Below are 12,849 nucleotides of genomic sequence, written 5' to 3'. Positions count from 1 at the left end.
AGGACTGCCATGGTGAAAACATTATTTGAAATCTCCTTGTGAAATTTGCTAGAGTATGGGTCAGTGTTCTGATTGCAGAAGAGTTCGACAAAGGATCACTAACACATAATAAAACAACTCCAGGTATATTTTTGATGAGGATATGACAATGCAAAATGGTTAAAATCTCTTAAAAATCTAGTTGAATGATAAAGACCCTTTATTAATAATTTACTTGGGGGAAAAATGGAAAAAACTAAAATAGTTTTTTCCGATAAACCGATTAATCGATTAATCTTAAAAATAATCGACAGATTAATCGATTATCAAAATAATAATAGCCCTAATAATAATATATAAATATAATGTTATAATAATAATGTGCACATACAGTTTTCATTATATTTTAGTTACTATAATTTATAATTATAAAAGAGTTATTATTGTGATTTTATAAGAATACAATTAATAATTTAAATAATGAATACAAAATAAACAAATAATAAACTACACACACAGTAGAATAATGTTATGCACAAAGCTTTAAAGAAAAGATTTCTAAAAACAATAATCTCTCATGTGTAATCTCATTTGATTATAATATTAGTAATAATAACAACTATAATATGTATAGAAATTATTAATATTGTTGTTACTTTAACATTGTTTATATATATGTGTGTATGTATGTATATATATATATATATATATATATATATATATATATATATATATATGTATATATATATATATATATATATATATATATATATATATATAATTTAATAATACATTGATGTTTTTAATAATATAATTGTCATATCATATTTTTTTTACTAATTTTGATATTAGCACACAAAGCTCATTATTAAGGTTAACTGACAAATAATTCTTAATAATGTCATTTAACTGCGAGTGTGAGACCTAAAAACTTTTTTATTTGTAATGTTTTATTGTAAAATTGAATTCATTGCCCAAATTTGTCTTTGTCTCTTTGTGAGAGACAGTGACATAAAACATGATTCCCAATTTCTCAATTATCTGTTCTTAATTGATTTATCTGTTCTTAATGTTTATCTCTGATTTATGTTAGTGTCAGGCTACATTGAACAGTTTTTCCTGTCTTTGCATATATTTAACACATACGTAGTACATGCAGTTTGTCCACCTCTTCTCTGTAAAGTTATATATGGAAACCCATTGAGCTAAACAGCATATTAAATATTTATGCCTTCTCTTCACTTCACATCGGCGTCTATTTGAGAGCCCAGCTGACAGGTGTTCTGAGCTCCATGTGAAGTCCAATACATATGTATAGACAGACGGATCCCTAACAGGAGGAATATATTGCACTGGGCAAGAGTGCATGTGAATTGATGAATGTGGGCTGTCAGTGTGGCGCTGCACATAAGTCAGAAGCTTAGTGACTGTTTGGGTGCCTGAATTATATTCAAGATCTCTAAGTATGCATTTATTCATCTGCTTATTTGGGTAAAAGATGCACTTCAGAGTTTTGATGGTCTGCGAGTTTTTCTCAGAAAACACACATCACAGTTATGTCTCTCAAGCGTAAATCTCTGCAATAATGTCTCTTTTGAGCTGTACATCATACAAGATTAATTTTTTTGTAAAACTATTAAAGAGATCTATGAAATAGCTCATAGAAAATAAATCGATGTATGTGCTTTCTCGCCTCAATTTTCATGATTAAAGCTCCTAAATAACTGATTAAAGGAATAATTTACCCAAAAATTTACATTTTATTAACCCTCATGTCAGGTCAAATCAATGTTATATCATTTCATTTTCAGTGAATAAGGAGTACCTGTGAATATCTTCTCCCCTTATCTGTCATTGGACATGCAAACATATAGCCCCGCCCCAAACTCGTTTGATTGGTTGAGTGAGTGTTGCTGTCGTCAGGCACATTAGGATGTTCAAGCAAACCAAACCATGTTTAAACTTTTAGGGGAACTCAAACTGTGAATGGTTTACTTACAAGGTAAGACACTACAAGTGATTAGGGTAAAAAAGTATTTGCTTCACAGGACATTAAGGGAGTTAATAATTAAAATGAAATGTCAAATTTAAATAAGCAAATTAGGAATTTACCAGTTAAATATTTCCAGAATAGAAACCTAGACATTGGATAAAGCCAGATTCAAAATTCTTGTTTGATTTTGTAGACATATTTAAAGTTTGTGAATAGTTGTGAATAGTTTATAAACTATGTGAATGTTAAATGAACAAACCCTTCTGTAAAATCCTTCAGAATATCAATAGGAATAAAGCTGTTGTTGCTATAGTCAAGTGGAGTGCAGTGTAAAAAACATTGGGGGAAACCTTTTTAAAGACATTTGAAATGCACAGATGCAAATAGATGAAGTATGATAAAATAAAGACTTATGTGTAGTTTGAATGTTTTCTTTCCTGAAAGGAGACAAGTTATGAAAGCAATAGCCCAAAATAAAAAAACTGACCAGTGCCAAAAACCCGTTTTGACTAATGTCTTGTGTTAATATGTACTTTAGCATTTAACAAATTAATCATCACATTTAAATTTCTGACTTCAGTCTCACAAAATTATACCCTGCTAGGTGTCTTTAACAGCTTGTCAATGAGACAGTACCCTAAAAGGTACAACTTTGTACTTTATTTTATCCTAAAAGGTGTGTATTAGTACCATAAAGTTGTAATATGTATCCTTAATCTACTTCTATGAACGTTTTAGAGGTACAAAAATGTCTCTTCAAGGGATTCTGTCCAATTGACCAGCTGCTGCACCCCTAAAGGTACAATTTTGTTTTGGAGTGATTTGAATTTACATGACTTGGAAGTCATATGATCTGCTTGTGTAAAAGTGCAATGTGATCATTTTGACAAATATTTCCATCAGTTTTCTACAAATGACTTCTTGACAGAATTGTATTTTTGGGACGAACCGTTCTTTTAAAACAATACAGCATTCATGCAGATCTGTTTACAGTATAATGTGAACATAATCAACGGCAGATTTTCCTCATTACAGACTCATAACAGATGTTTTATAAACAGGAAATCTATAATGTAAGACTGCAGTATTGTGAGAAAGTGAAGTCTCAGTGGCCATCTGTGCCTCTGCAGGAAGTCCAAACATTACAGTAGAGGACATTGTGCATTAGGTGAGTGAACGAAACATGCCCACCAGTGCTCTCAGTCTTAATGGGACGCTTGCACGTGTCTGACTGCTGAACACACGTGACCACATTAAGCCCACAAGCCGAGCATTTCAATTTTGACAGTGTTTATGAATTCATTGCTTTAGCTCCAGTAAACGTTCAGTTGCTACAGAAAAGGGAATAAATTTGTCCCACGCCCATCTGCGCTCGATGAAAATACCGTTTTTAAGAAAATACATTGAATTCCTCTGACGGAATCATTCGATTATTTCTGAAGCTGTTTATGAATTTCAATACCTCGAAAAACGTCATTCTTTTGTATTCAGTTGAGAAATGTCACTGTGTTCTCAAATAAGCTTATTTGCTTTTTGCAGAGGCGCCCTATTTCACCGCTGAGCCCAGGAGAAAGATGATGGGAGAGGTGGAGAAAAGCGTGGATATCCAGTGCCAAGCTCGAGGTGAGTGTTTTACGTGCGGGACTTAAACCGAGGAGGCTGGATTGATTCGAGATTTATAAGTATACTCTGCAATATGCTTTACACACAATAGACATACAATACACTTCAACCCCCTTCTGATCCAGGCACTTCATTGAGCGCTCAGAGCTTTTGTAGTCGGTAAGCTTAGTTACATAAAGGTATTTATAGCAATTTTCCCTTTGCATTCTTTGCGCTGCTGCCTACCGTCGTGAATGAAGTTCCAGGAGCGCTGTGCGGGTCTATTAACCAACCCCGAGGGCTGTGTCCTGCTCTGTTTGGGGGTGATTTATAAAATCTGTGCATTTAGAGGATGTCAGCGTCCCTTCATGGAAGACAGATGGCGGCCTTTCGGACGAGTGGCGAAGAGTTTACGATTAGCTGTGAGATATGAGGTGTTGATGGGAAGAGGCTTAAACCATTATCATTATAGAGTGGAAAAATGGACGATGAAATGGTATTGGTTTTCTGCCAGAAATATTCTCTAGCTTCCTAATAGTGCTGGAATGGAAAGTCGGCCCAACTGTTATAACCGTACTTATGATATTTGTCCGTTGAGGTTCAGGCTCGGCTCAGCTGCAATTTCAGCGAGGGGTAAAAATGATCCCTCAGCATCAGATGGGCTGCGAGAAATAAAAACAAGCGAGTCACCCCGCCATATCCTCAAGAGTGGAAAGTGGAATCAATCCATTACCTCTCTTATGTGCTGCTTCTGGGACCGTTCTCACTTTTTTATGTGGCTGGATTGAAAGGAATCCTTTTGTTTTGAGAAGTTATATCTCTCCAGAGCTGAATCAGAAGTCTTCAGCTCTCGAGGATCAAGGAAAAGACTATATAACACATGCCCAGAGCCCCTCGCTCTTTTGATACATCTTGGAAAACTTGCACGCCAAAGTCTGCGGCTGTTTGCTGCCGAGTGGAGCTTTATACAGCCGTTAACCAAAGGCGAAGAGCGCTAAATGAGTTTGAATAATACAATCTGGTGGCCTTCTCTTGATGCAGACGAGAGACACAGCGAGTGATGATTTTCTCTGTTAGCTCTTTCAGCTGTGACTTATATCATTCCCCCCGAGAGTGCGCTTTTCCAAGCTGCTGGAATATTCTTAGAAGCGTGCTAGCCGAATCTGTTTGGAAGCTTAAGGCCTCAGATCATCTCATTTCCACTTGACACTTCATCTTTTTTATATCCTACAAAGGGTGCAGCCAGCATTTTCACAATTAGACCTATGAGTGTGTGTATAATAAAGAGTGTTTAGACCGGGGCGGTGCATGTGGCTTCACACCGCACAGGCCTGAGCTTCCAAAAACAAGAACGAGGATGAACGTTGTGTAATTTCACTTTGGCAAAATGGATTCACTGAACTTGGGAATCTGTCTGTCTGTCTGTCTGTAATTATCCTGTTAAATATCTTTAGTAAATCTCAAAATGGATATCCATTGTTTATATTGTACGTTATAATGTTGTGCTTCCTAAATTCACCTTTAAATGGAAATGTAAATAGATTTAAATTAAGTTATTATTATTAATTTATTTAGATAAATAATATGCTGTTTTATTGTCCGCCTTTTGTCCGTGATCAGCTATAATGTGACAATAATTATTGGCTTTTGACTTTATTTTTAACTGAACATTTTTATATATATTTATATATAATGTATTTACATACGTAATAATTTTTTTATTAAATTTGTTTACTTTCTATGACTTTCTGACCTTTTTTTGGGCATTTTTTAAGCAAATTATTAAACACTTTTCTAAAAAAAAAAAAAATTAATAATAATTCATTTTAATTTCCAGGTTTCATTTAATATTTTATTTCAAAATTCTGGACCCAGTTGTTTAATTCCTACCTTCATCTGAGCATCATAGTGACCTATCATGTTGTGCTTTAATTCACAGGGGTGCCCATGCCGAAGCTGGAGTGGTATAAGAATGCCGTGCCCCTCAGTAAACTCAACAACCCTCGCTATAAGGTCATCTCCAGCATGGGGCTTCAGGTCAGGAAGCTACAGCCCAGCGATGCCGGAATCTTCCAGTGCTTCGCCAGGAACTCGGCCGGAGAGGCTCAGGTCCACACTTACCTGGACATCACAAGTGAGTCTGACCCCGAGGCCGGCCTGCGGGGTGGCATGCATTCTTTATCGCATGCTTTCCAGATTTGATGCTACTATTTTTTGACACACAAACAATCGAGACATTGTCAAGGGTATTAGATGTGGCCAGCTGCAAAGTGCACCTTCTCTCAGACATTGTACAGCAGTTCCCCGGCGTGACAGATGTGTTGTTCCTAATCTACGGTTGTGTGATTCTCACTCCTTTCCATAAGGGCCTCTACGGCTCCCTGTGGAGAGGCCTGTCTGGAGTTGATTACATCGTAGTGTTTGTCAGGGCACTGCCCTGATCAGTACAGGAGGACATTAAGACCCCCTCAGAGGAGCACTCTCATCACACAGATAATTACCACAGCCCCGATTGCACGTATTTACTGCATGTAGATTGCCGTAATGATTTTAACTTCCAGTTGTGTTGACCTTTGAATCATCCGATTGTCAGTGCTTGCACAGGCCATTTTGGGGAATTAAGTTTATTAAAAAAGCAATACAGAACGTTTTACAGTCTTCAGGGTATGTTCAAAAACAAAACACACTAATACTGTTATAAAGCACAAAACCCTCACTAATAAGCTGAACTTTAAAGTACAAAACGTAGAATAAGGTCCCTTTAATAAAGAAGGCCTAAAAGACAGTTTTAAGTTATTTCAAAAAGCACTCGCTCAATTCAGCTCTGAACGGCTGAGGATCTCGGATGCAATGCGGCTTTTTCAGTCTTGCAATATTGATTGTGCATATCTAGACCCGCTCATTAAGCGGCGGTTCGATCAAAGCTGTGTTAGTTCTTCTGCTTGCTATATTATTCCTGTATAGATCTGTTTCATGCTAAAGTGATCAAGGATAAGTACAGTGGATGAATGCTAGTGTGATATGTAATCACTCACCAGGCCTTTATCTCCCGAGGGAGCCTATGAACGGGGTCACCGTAAGAAACATTGCAGCATGAAAGTGTTGATTTTCAATGTCATACTACCTCTGATTTTTCAGTGTTGAACATTGTGTCAAGATGTACAGTTCAAGTGCCCTTTTTTTACGTTGTTTGCTCTATGTACTGTATTGCATTAGTTTAAAAAATTCAAACATGAAGTAAAAATGCATTTGCTAAAGCAACCAGGCCTTTTTAGATTAGTTTACTATTAATGCACTATGGTAAAAGTTTTGTCAGGTTATGACTTAATATTGTGCTAGGAACTGAACGAAATTAAGTCTCTATTAATCAATGATCTGTAGTTTTAATTTTAGCTGTGTTTTGTAGATAGGTTTTTGAAGTTTTGCAGGCATTTTGTACTGTAGTTAGAAGCAAGTTTTTCCAATGAGCCTTGGTTGCAATAATCTCTATTAGTCATAGAAATACTGGTCAGTCTGGAAAAATAATTACTAGACTGTGATTATATACTGTGACTATGATAACAAAAAATAATTACTCGTAGCATAGTATAAAATTTGAGTTGTACTGCCCCGCCTTACCGTGGCATCAGTATTCATGTGATAAAAATGATATAAAGCAATTGGAAAGCAAGCTGTAATGGTTTTTATATTTCTGTCTCTGCTGTTCCAAATGAATATGGCACATGTTCAACAATACATCCAAACAGCGATCTTTTGCTCTCAAACAGCAGTATGTTTTAACTTTCCAAATGGAAAAACCTGTTCATTTACACATCTCTGCCTATTAAAAATGACCAACTGTAGCAACTCCACAATGCCACATTGGGCACCTAATCAGAACAGTATAATTAGATTCATGCTAGTTGTTTACCGTCTCCGATTTGAAACACAAATTTGCAGACATGTCCCGCATCGCAATAAAAAGCATCAATACTGTTTTGATGGACATAACATTGTTTTAATACAATTTACTGGCTGGTGTTTGGCCCCTTGTAATAATTTGCGTGTTCCTGAGAAGGTGTGTGGACGGACTGCATTAAGCGTGTGAACGGATGTGGCGTTTCTCTTCCTGATTAAAAACTGTGACTGTGTGTTTTGCAGGTATGGCTCCGGCCTTCACCTCGGCGCCGGTCGACATCACCGTCACAGATGGAGCAGTGGCCACATTCACCTGTCAGGTATCTGGGGCCCCGAAACCTGCCATCATCTGGAAGAGAGGTAAAGCTAGTGCAAAGTGATGTTTGATTTGAGCAGTTTTAGCATTTGTAATTCACTATTGAACAAGGCATAAATCACATCTGAGCTCTGTTCCAAAACATATAGAGTTGCCTTCTTGTTTGCTGCCTACATTGGAGAGTTTTAACTATTCAGTCTTGGATCCATACAAATCCATATGCTGCCTATGTAGGAGACACTTGACTCGCAACTGAGTTCACTTGAGTTTGAAGTTGGCAAGTGAATGGAATGAAAGTACACTGCATACCTTAATATTAGCTAAATCATACATTTTCAATTGCACTGAAGAGTCTGTGTCAATGCTTTCCAGTACTAAATAAAATATAAGCATATCATTTATAATTAACATTTTAATTATTTATAATCTGGAATTATTTCTCTTTTTATTATTGAGTTCATCAGAATCTTCTAGGATTGCCTTTGCATAAAATACACTAATGCTTAAAGGTTTGGTTTCAGTAACATTTTTACAAATGTTTTTGAAAGAGGTCTCTTATGCTCATCAATCATAATATCTAAATGCAGCAAAATCAGTTATCGGTACACTTTAAAATAACTTTTCTATTCAGTGTTTAGTTTCACATGATCCTTCAGAAATCATTCTAATATGCTGATTTGCTGCTGAACAAACATTTCTTAAAAATCAGTTGAAAAAATTTGTGCTGCTTAATATCTTTGTGGAAAAAGATTTTTTTTCTTAATGAAATAGAACAGCATTTGTTTAAAATAGAAATCATTTTGGACTTTTGTTCCCCTTGTTGTCACAATGCATTCTGCATTTAGGATACTTTTTAATCCTTTTTTAGGATTTGGTCAAAATTAGATTTATTAGGAGGCAGCATAATTAAGTTGACTTCTTTTTGGAACATTCTTCACATTGAGAGCATCTATGCTTAGCTAAATTGTTGTCTCCGCAGGCAGTTAGCTAGGATTTTGAACGGAGGATCAATGTGCAGAAGTACTGTCATTATTAACACGAGTCCATCTCGGCCCTGCTGTTTTGTTATGTGTACTAGTGCTATATTTCACTGATTACAGCCAGATCGCAGGCATCCTCGCCGGTTTGTTACTGCAGCGGAGGCATAAATTGATGTATGAGGTTGTGTGTTTTGTGCTTCACAGGAAGCCATTAAGATGTCTTTGTTGCAGCCGATTGGCAACACAAAAGATAATTTCATGCAAGAGTAACAAAAAAAAGTTCCATTACATTCTACGACTATTTTGGCGATATTCATGAAGTCATTTCCATAGCATTCCCAATTATGAAGCAGCATATTTAATAGCGGCCCCTAACAAGGTAGAGAGCTCTGCAGACGGTTTTAGGAGTATTTTCCTCAGGGAAATCTATAAGCTTGTGATAAAATCATCCTGGACTCCGACACCATGCATAGTGATGTTCTATTAATTCCTTATATGGAAGCAGATGCGAGATGTTGAGCTAACTGGCAGTGTTTGGAATAACGGCGTTTAAAAGAACGGCGTTAGGTAATGACGTTATTTTTTCAGTAACGGGGTAATCTATCTAATTACTTTTCCCGTCGTTACAACGCCGTTAACGTTACTGAACGTTAAATGCGGTGCGTTACTATACATTGATTTAATATGCAATCCGAACGCAGCCCTGGCTCACACAGCGAGTGAGCAGGTGGGTTAATAACGAGATAAGCGATTATGATTGGCTAAGGCAGAGTCATGTGTTTCATGGTAGCCAATCAGAGCCAGTGTTTTTACACACACGCGCCAGCGGCGCCAAACACACACAGTCACACACGCAAGAGCTACACAGAGATTCGCAGCAGCAGGAGAAATGGCGAGTCAGGAGCAATCCGATGAAAAGTTGCCATTTTCAAGGTGGAGATATAAGCACTACTTCAAATTCTGTGTAGTCAAAGGCAAGAACGTGCATGTAATGTGTGACACACGCATCTACAAAGCTAATGGCCAAAAACACTTTTCCTACAAAGAGTGCAGGATAAAACTCTTGCTGTCTGTTGACGTGCAATAAATCTCGAAAGTTATGTACGAACACCTGTCTGTTCTACTTATTTCAACTGACTTGTGAAAACTGCTAAAAAAAAAACAAATTCTTTGACATATAGCTACTTTCGTTTTTTTTGTTTTTACAGTAACGCAAATAGTTACTTTCCCTGGTAACGAGTTACTTTTATTATAGAGTAATTCAGTTACTAACTCAGTTACTTATTGGAACAAGTAGTGAGTAACTATAACTAATTACTTTTTTAAAGTAACGTTCCCAACAGTGCTAACTGGTATGTGTGTGTGTGTTTGTTTGCATATGTATGCACATCAGATACCCAGATTCTCGCCAGCGGTTCAATGCAAATTTCACGTTTCACCCTGCTGGAGTCCGGTGGTCTGCAGATTCAACCGGTGGCGCTGCAGGACACGGGGATGTACACCTGCTACGCTGCTAACTCAGAAGGAGCGATCAACGCCAGCGCCTCCCTCACCGTATGGAGTAAGAGAAACACACTTAATCTGAACCCATCTTTCCACCACAGAATAAAAAATTAAAGGATAGTTCACCCTAAAATGTAAATTCCTTCATTAATTACTCACCCTCATGTCGTTCCAAACCTGTAAGACCTTTGTTCATCTTTGGAAAAATTTTTTAGATATTTTTGAGGAAATCCGAGAGCTTTCTGTCCCTGCGTAGTCTCACAGGTCTGACTTTATTTCTCACAATTACAAGTTTATATCTTGCAATTTTGAGTTTACTTATAAATGAAGGAAGGAAGGAATGAGTGTGGAAGCAAGCTAAATCATTTTCCCCCTGTGCTCCCGATGGCCAGTCTTGGCCTGCACCTTTTGTAAATGAAATATCATAAAATGTTAATTTTGTGAATGTAATATGTCATCCTGGAGCACAAAACCAGTCTTAAGACGCTGGGTTATATTTGTAGCAATAGCCAACAATACATTGTATGGGGAAAAATTATGATTTATTTATTTATTTATTTATTTTTTGCCAAAAATCATTAGGATATTAAGTAAAGATCATGTTCCATGAGGATATTTTCTAAATTTCCTACTACAAATATATAAAAACGTAATTTTTGATTAGTAATATGCATAGCTAAGGACTTCATTTGGACAACTTTACAAGGCGATTTTCTCAATATTTTTTATTTTTAATTTTTTTCACCCTCAGATTCCAGATTTCAAATAGTTGTATCTCAGCCAAATGTTGTCCTATCCTAACAAATCATACATCAATGGACAGCTTATTTATTCAAATGATGTATAAATCTCAATTTTAAAAACATTACCCTTATGATGGTTTTTTGGTCCAGGGTCACATATTTGATTCCATGTCCCAAAATATTTTTCAACTTAATATGCATATTATGATACAGGCAGATCTTTCTGTCCTCAAAATTAGGCATCTCTTAAAAAATTTATAAAATAACGGTTTTGAGAAAAAGTATAGATTGCTAAATTTAAACTTGCAATTGCAAGACATACACTTGGAATTGCAAAATAAATAAATAATAAACAAACAAATTTGGAATTGTGCAATAAAAAGTACATTTTGTATTATTTTTTCCATGGCAGAAACAAGCTTCCATATGTAGCTATGCAACTTCCATAAGTCGATCGGTCTGTGCAAGAAACTGAACAGTATTTATATAGTTTTTTTACCTCTGATGCACTGCAATGCCTTGAACTGTCTGAACTGTATGAGTGCCTCCTCAAAACTGAGCGGCAACCTCCTGCTCTCTCTCGTGAAGCCAACAAGGAAGTGACTAAAACTGTAATTCATCGACTAGTCGCTTGAGGCTGGCTGCAAAAGGGAGTCAATCACATAGACTTCCCATGTTAAAATGCCCAACTTTACAGAAGAAAAAAACATTTACAGCCTGGTTCAAAAAACTATTTTGGGGGTGAATTTTTTATAATTCATCCATTAAAATTATATTAAGCCTTAAAGTTCTGCATAATTAAGGGCGTGGCCACTTGAGTGACAGGTGGATTGCCACTACTGACTCTGCCGTCGAGCTAGGTGGGCGTGGCTTCAGCAACCAGCTCCCGCCTTTTTGCAGGATTTAATTTGGTTTTGTGTATGTTTTTTTTTTTTTTTATGTTTTAGCCATGATTCCCATCCACTTACATTATAAGACTGATAGACTGCAACGGTTTGAGTTAAAAATCTCAGTTTGTGTTCTACTGAAGAAACAAAGTCACCTACATCTTGGATGCCCTGGGGGTAGGCAGATAAACATCAAATTTTCATTTTAAGGTGAACTATCCCTTTAACTGTGAGTTTAAACGTGCTAATTGTCTTTAATACATCACATTAAACATGATCTGACAATCAGTTAAATAAATAAAGAGTATATAGATATCATATAATTTTATTTCAGATGAACAGGAAAAATAATGTGACTAACTGACCACCATTTATTCAGCAGAAATGTGCGGTTCTGGTCTATATAAAAGCGAAACTCACATCAAACTTCCTTTTCTAAATAAATAAAGTCAGAGATGAGACTGATAAGCTGTTCCGTGAAAATAGTTTCTTAGCACAGATTCGCAAGGTGATATCTACAGCATCCAGACTTGTTATTACACAGCGATCCGAGCATGTAAAGTCCTGGCATTGTCTCAGCGGGAAGGAAATTCACTCGGCTGTTGACGTGTGAAAAGGCTGTTAAACAGTGAAGCGTAGCTGTTTGGTTCTTGGAAATGTTGAACTAGTGCAGAATTAACAGTGTTGTGCTTGCTCCAAGGTCGCACGTCCATATCCAGGCCTCCCATGGACAGACGTGTCATTAAGGGGACCACGGCCATTTTGGAGTGCGGTGCCACCCACGATCCGCGCGTGGCAGTGAGGTGGGTGATGACAAACTGCTTCCTCCTCTCTTCTCAACATCAGAGCCCAGGGCTCCACACTCGGTTTGATTGTAATGTTAATTCAGAGTGTCAGCCCAAAGGCCTTGAAGTTGATTCAAAGCGCGATCCGTAGTGCTGTACAGTTA

At 36.8% G+C, this 12,849-nt stretch overlaps 1 protein-coding gene across 6 annotated transcripts in view; it reads left to right on the top strand.

Moving 5' to 3' along the window:
* sdk1a (sidekick cell adhesion molecule 1a) overlaps positions 1 to 12,849 on the top strand; it is a 325,596-nt gene that overhangs the window by 236,378 nt on the left and 76,369 nt on the right. For all 6 annotated transcript variants that reach the window (XM_059558804.1, XM_059558837.1, XM_059558821.1 and 3 more), the window contains 5 exons: positions 3,512 to 3,595; positions 5,514 to 5,708; positions 7,715 to 7,831; positions 10,161 to 10,328; positions 12,601 to 12,703. In XM_059558804.1, the coding sequence (XP_059414787.1) occupies positions 3,512 to 3,595; positions 5,514 to 5,708; positions 7,715 to 7,831; positions 10,161 to 10,328; positions 12,601 to 12,703 (667 nt within the window). The remainder of the gene's footprint in view (positions 1 to 3,511; positions 3,596 to 5,513; positions 5,709 to 7,714; positions 7,832 to 10,160; positions 10,329 to 12,600; positions 12,704 to 12,849) is intronic.

This window comes from Carassius carassius, chromosome 1 (assembly GCF_963082965.1).
Source record: "Carassius carassius chromosome 1, fCarCar2.1, whole genome shotgun sequence".
NCBI lineage: Eukaryota > Metazoa > Chordata > Actinopteri > Cypriniformes > Cyprinidae > Carassius > Carassius carassius.
The sequence above is the reverse complement of the archived record's forward strand: the minus strand, read 5'-3'. Positions and strand labels throughout refer to the sequence as shown.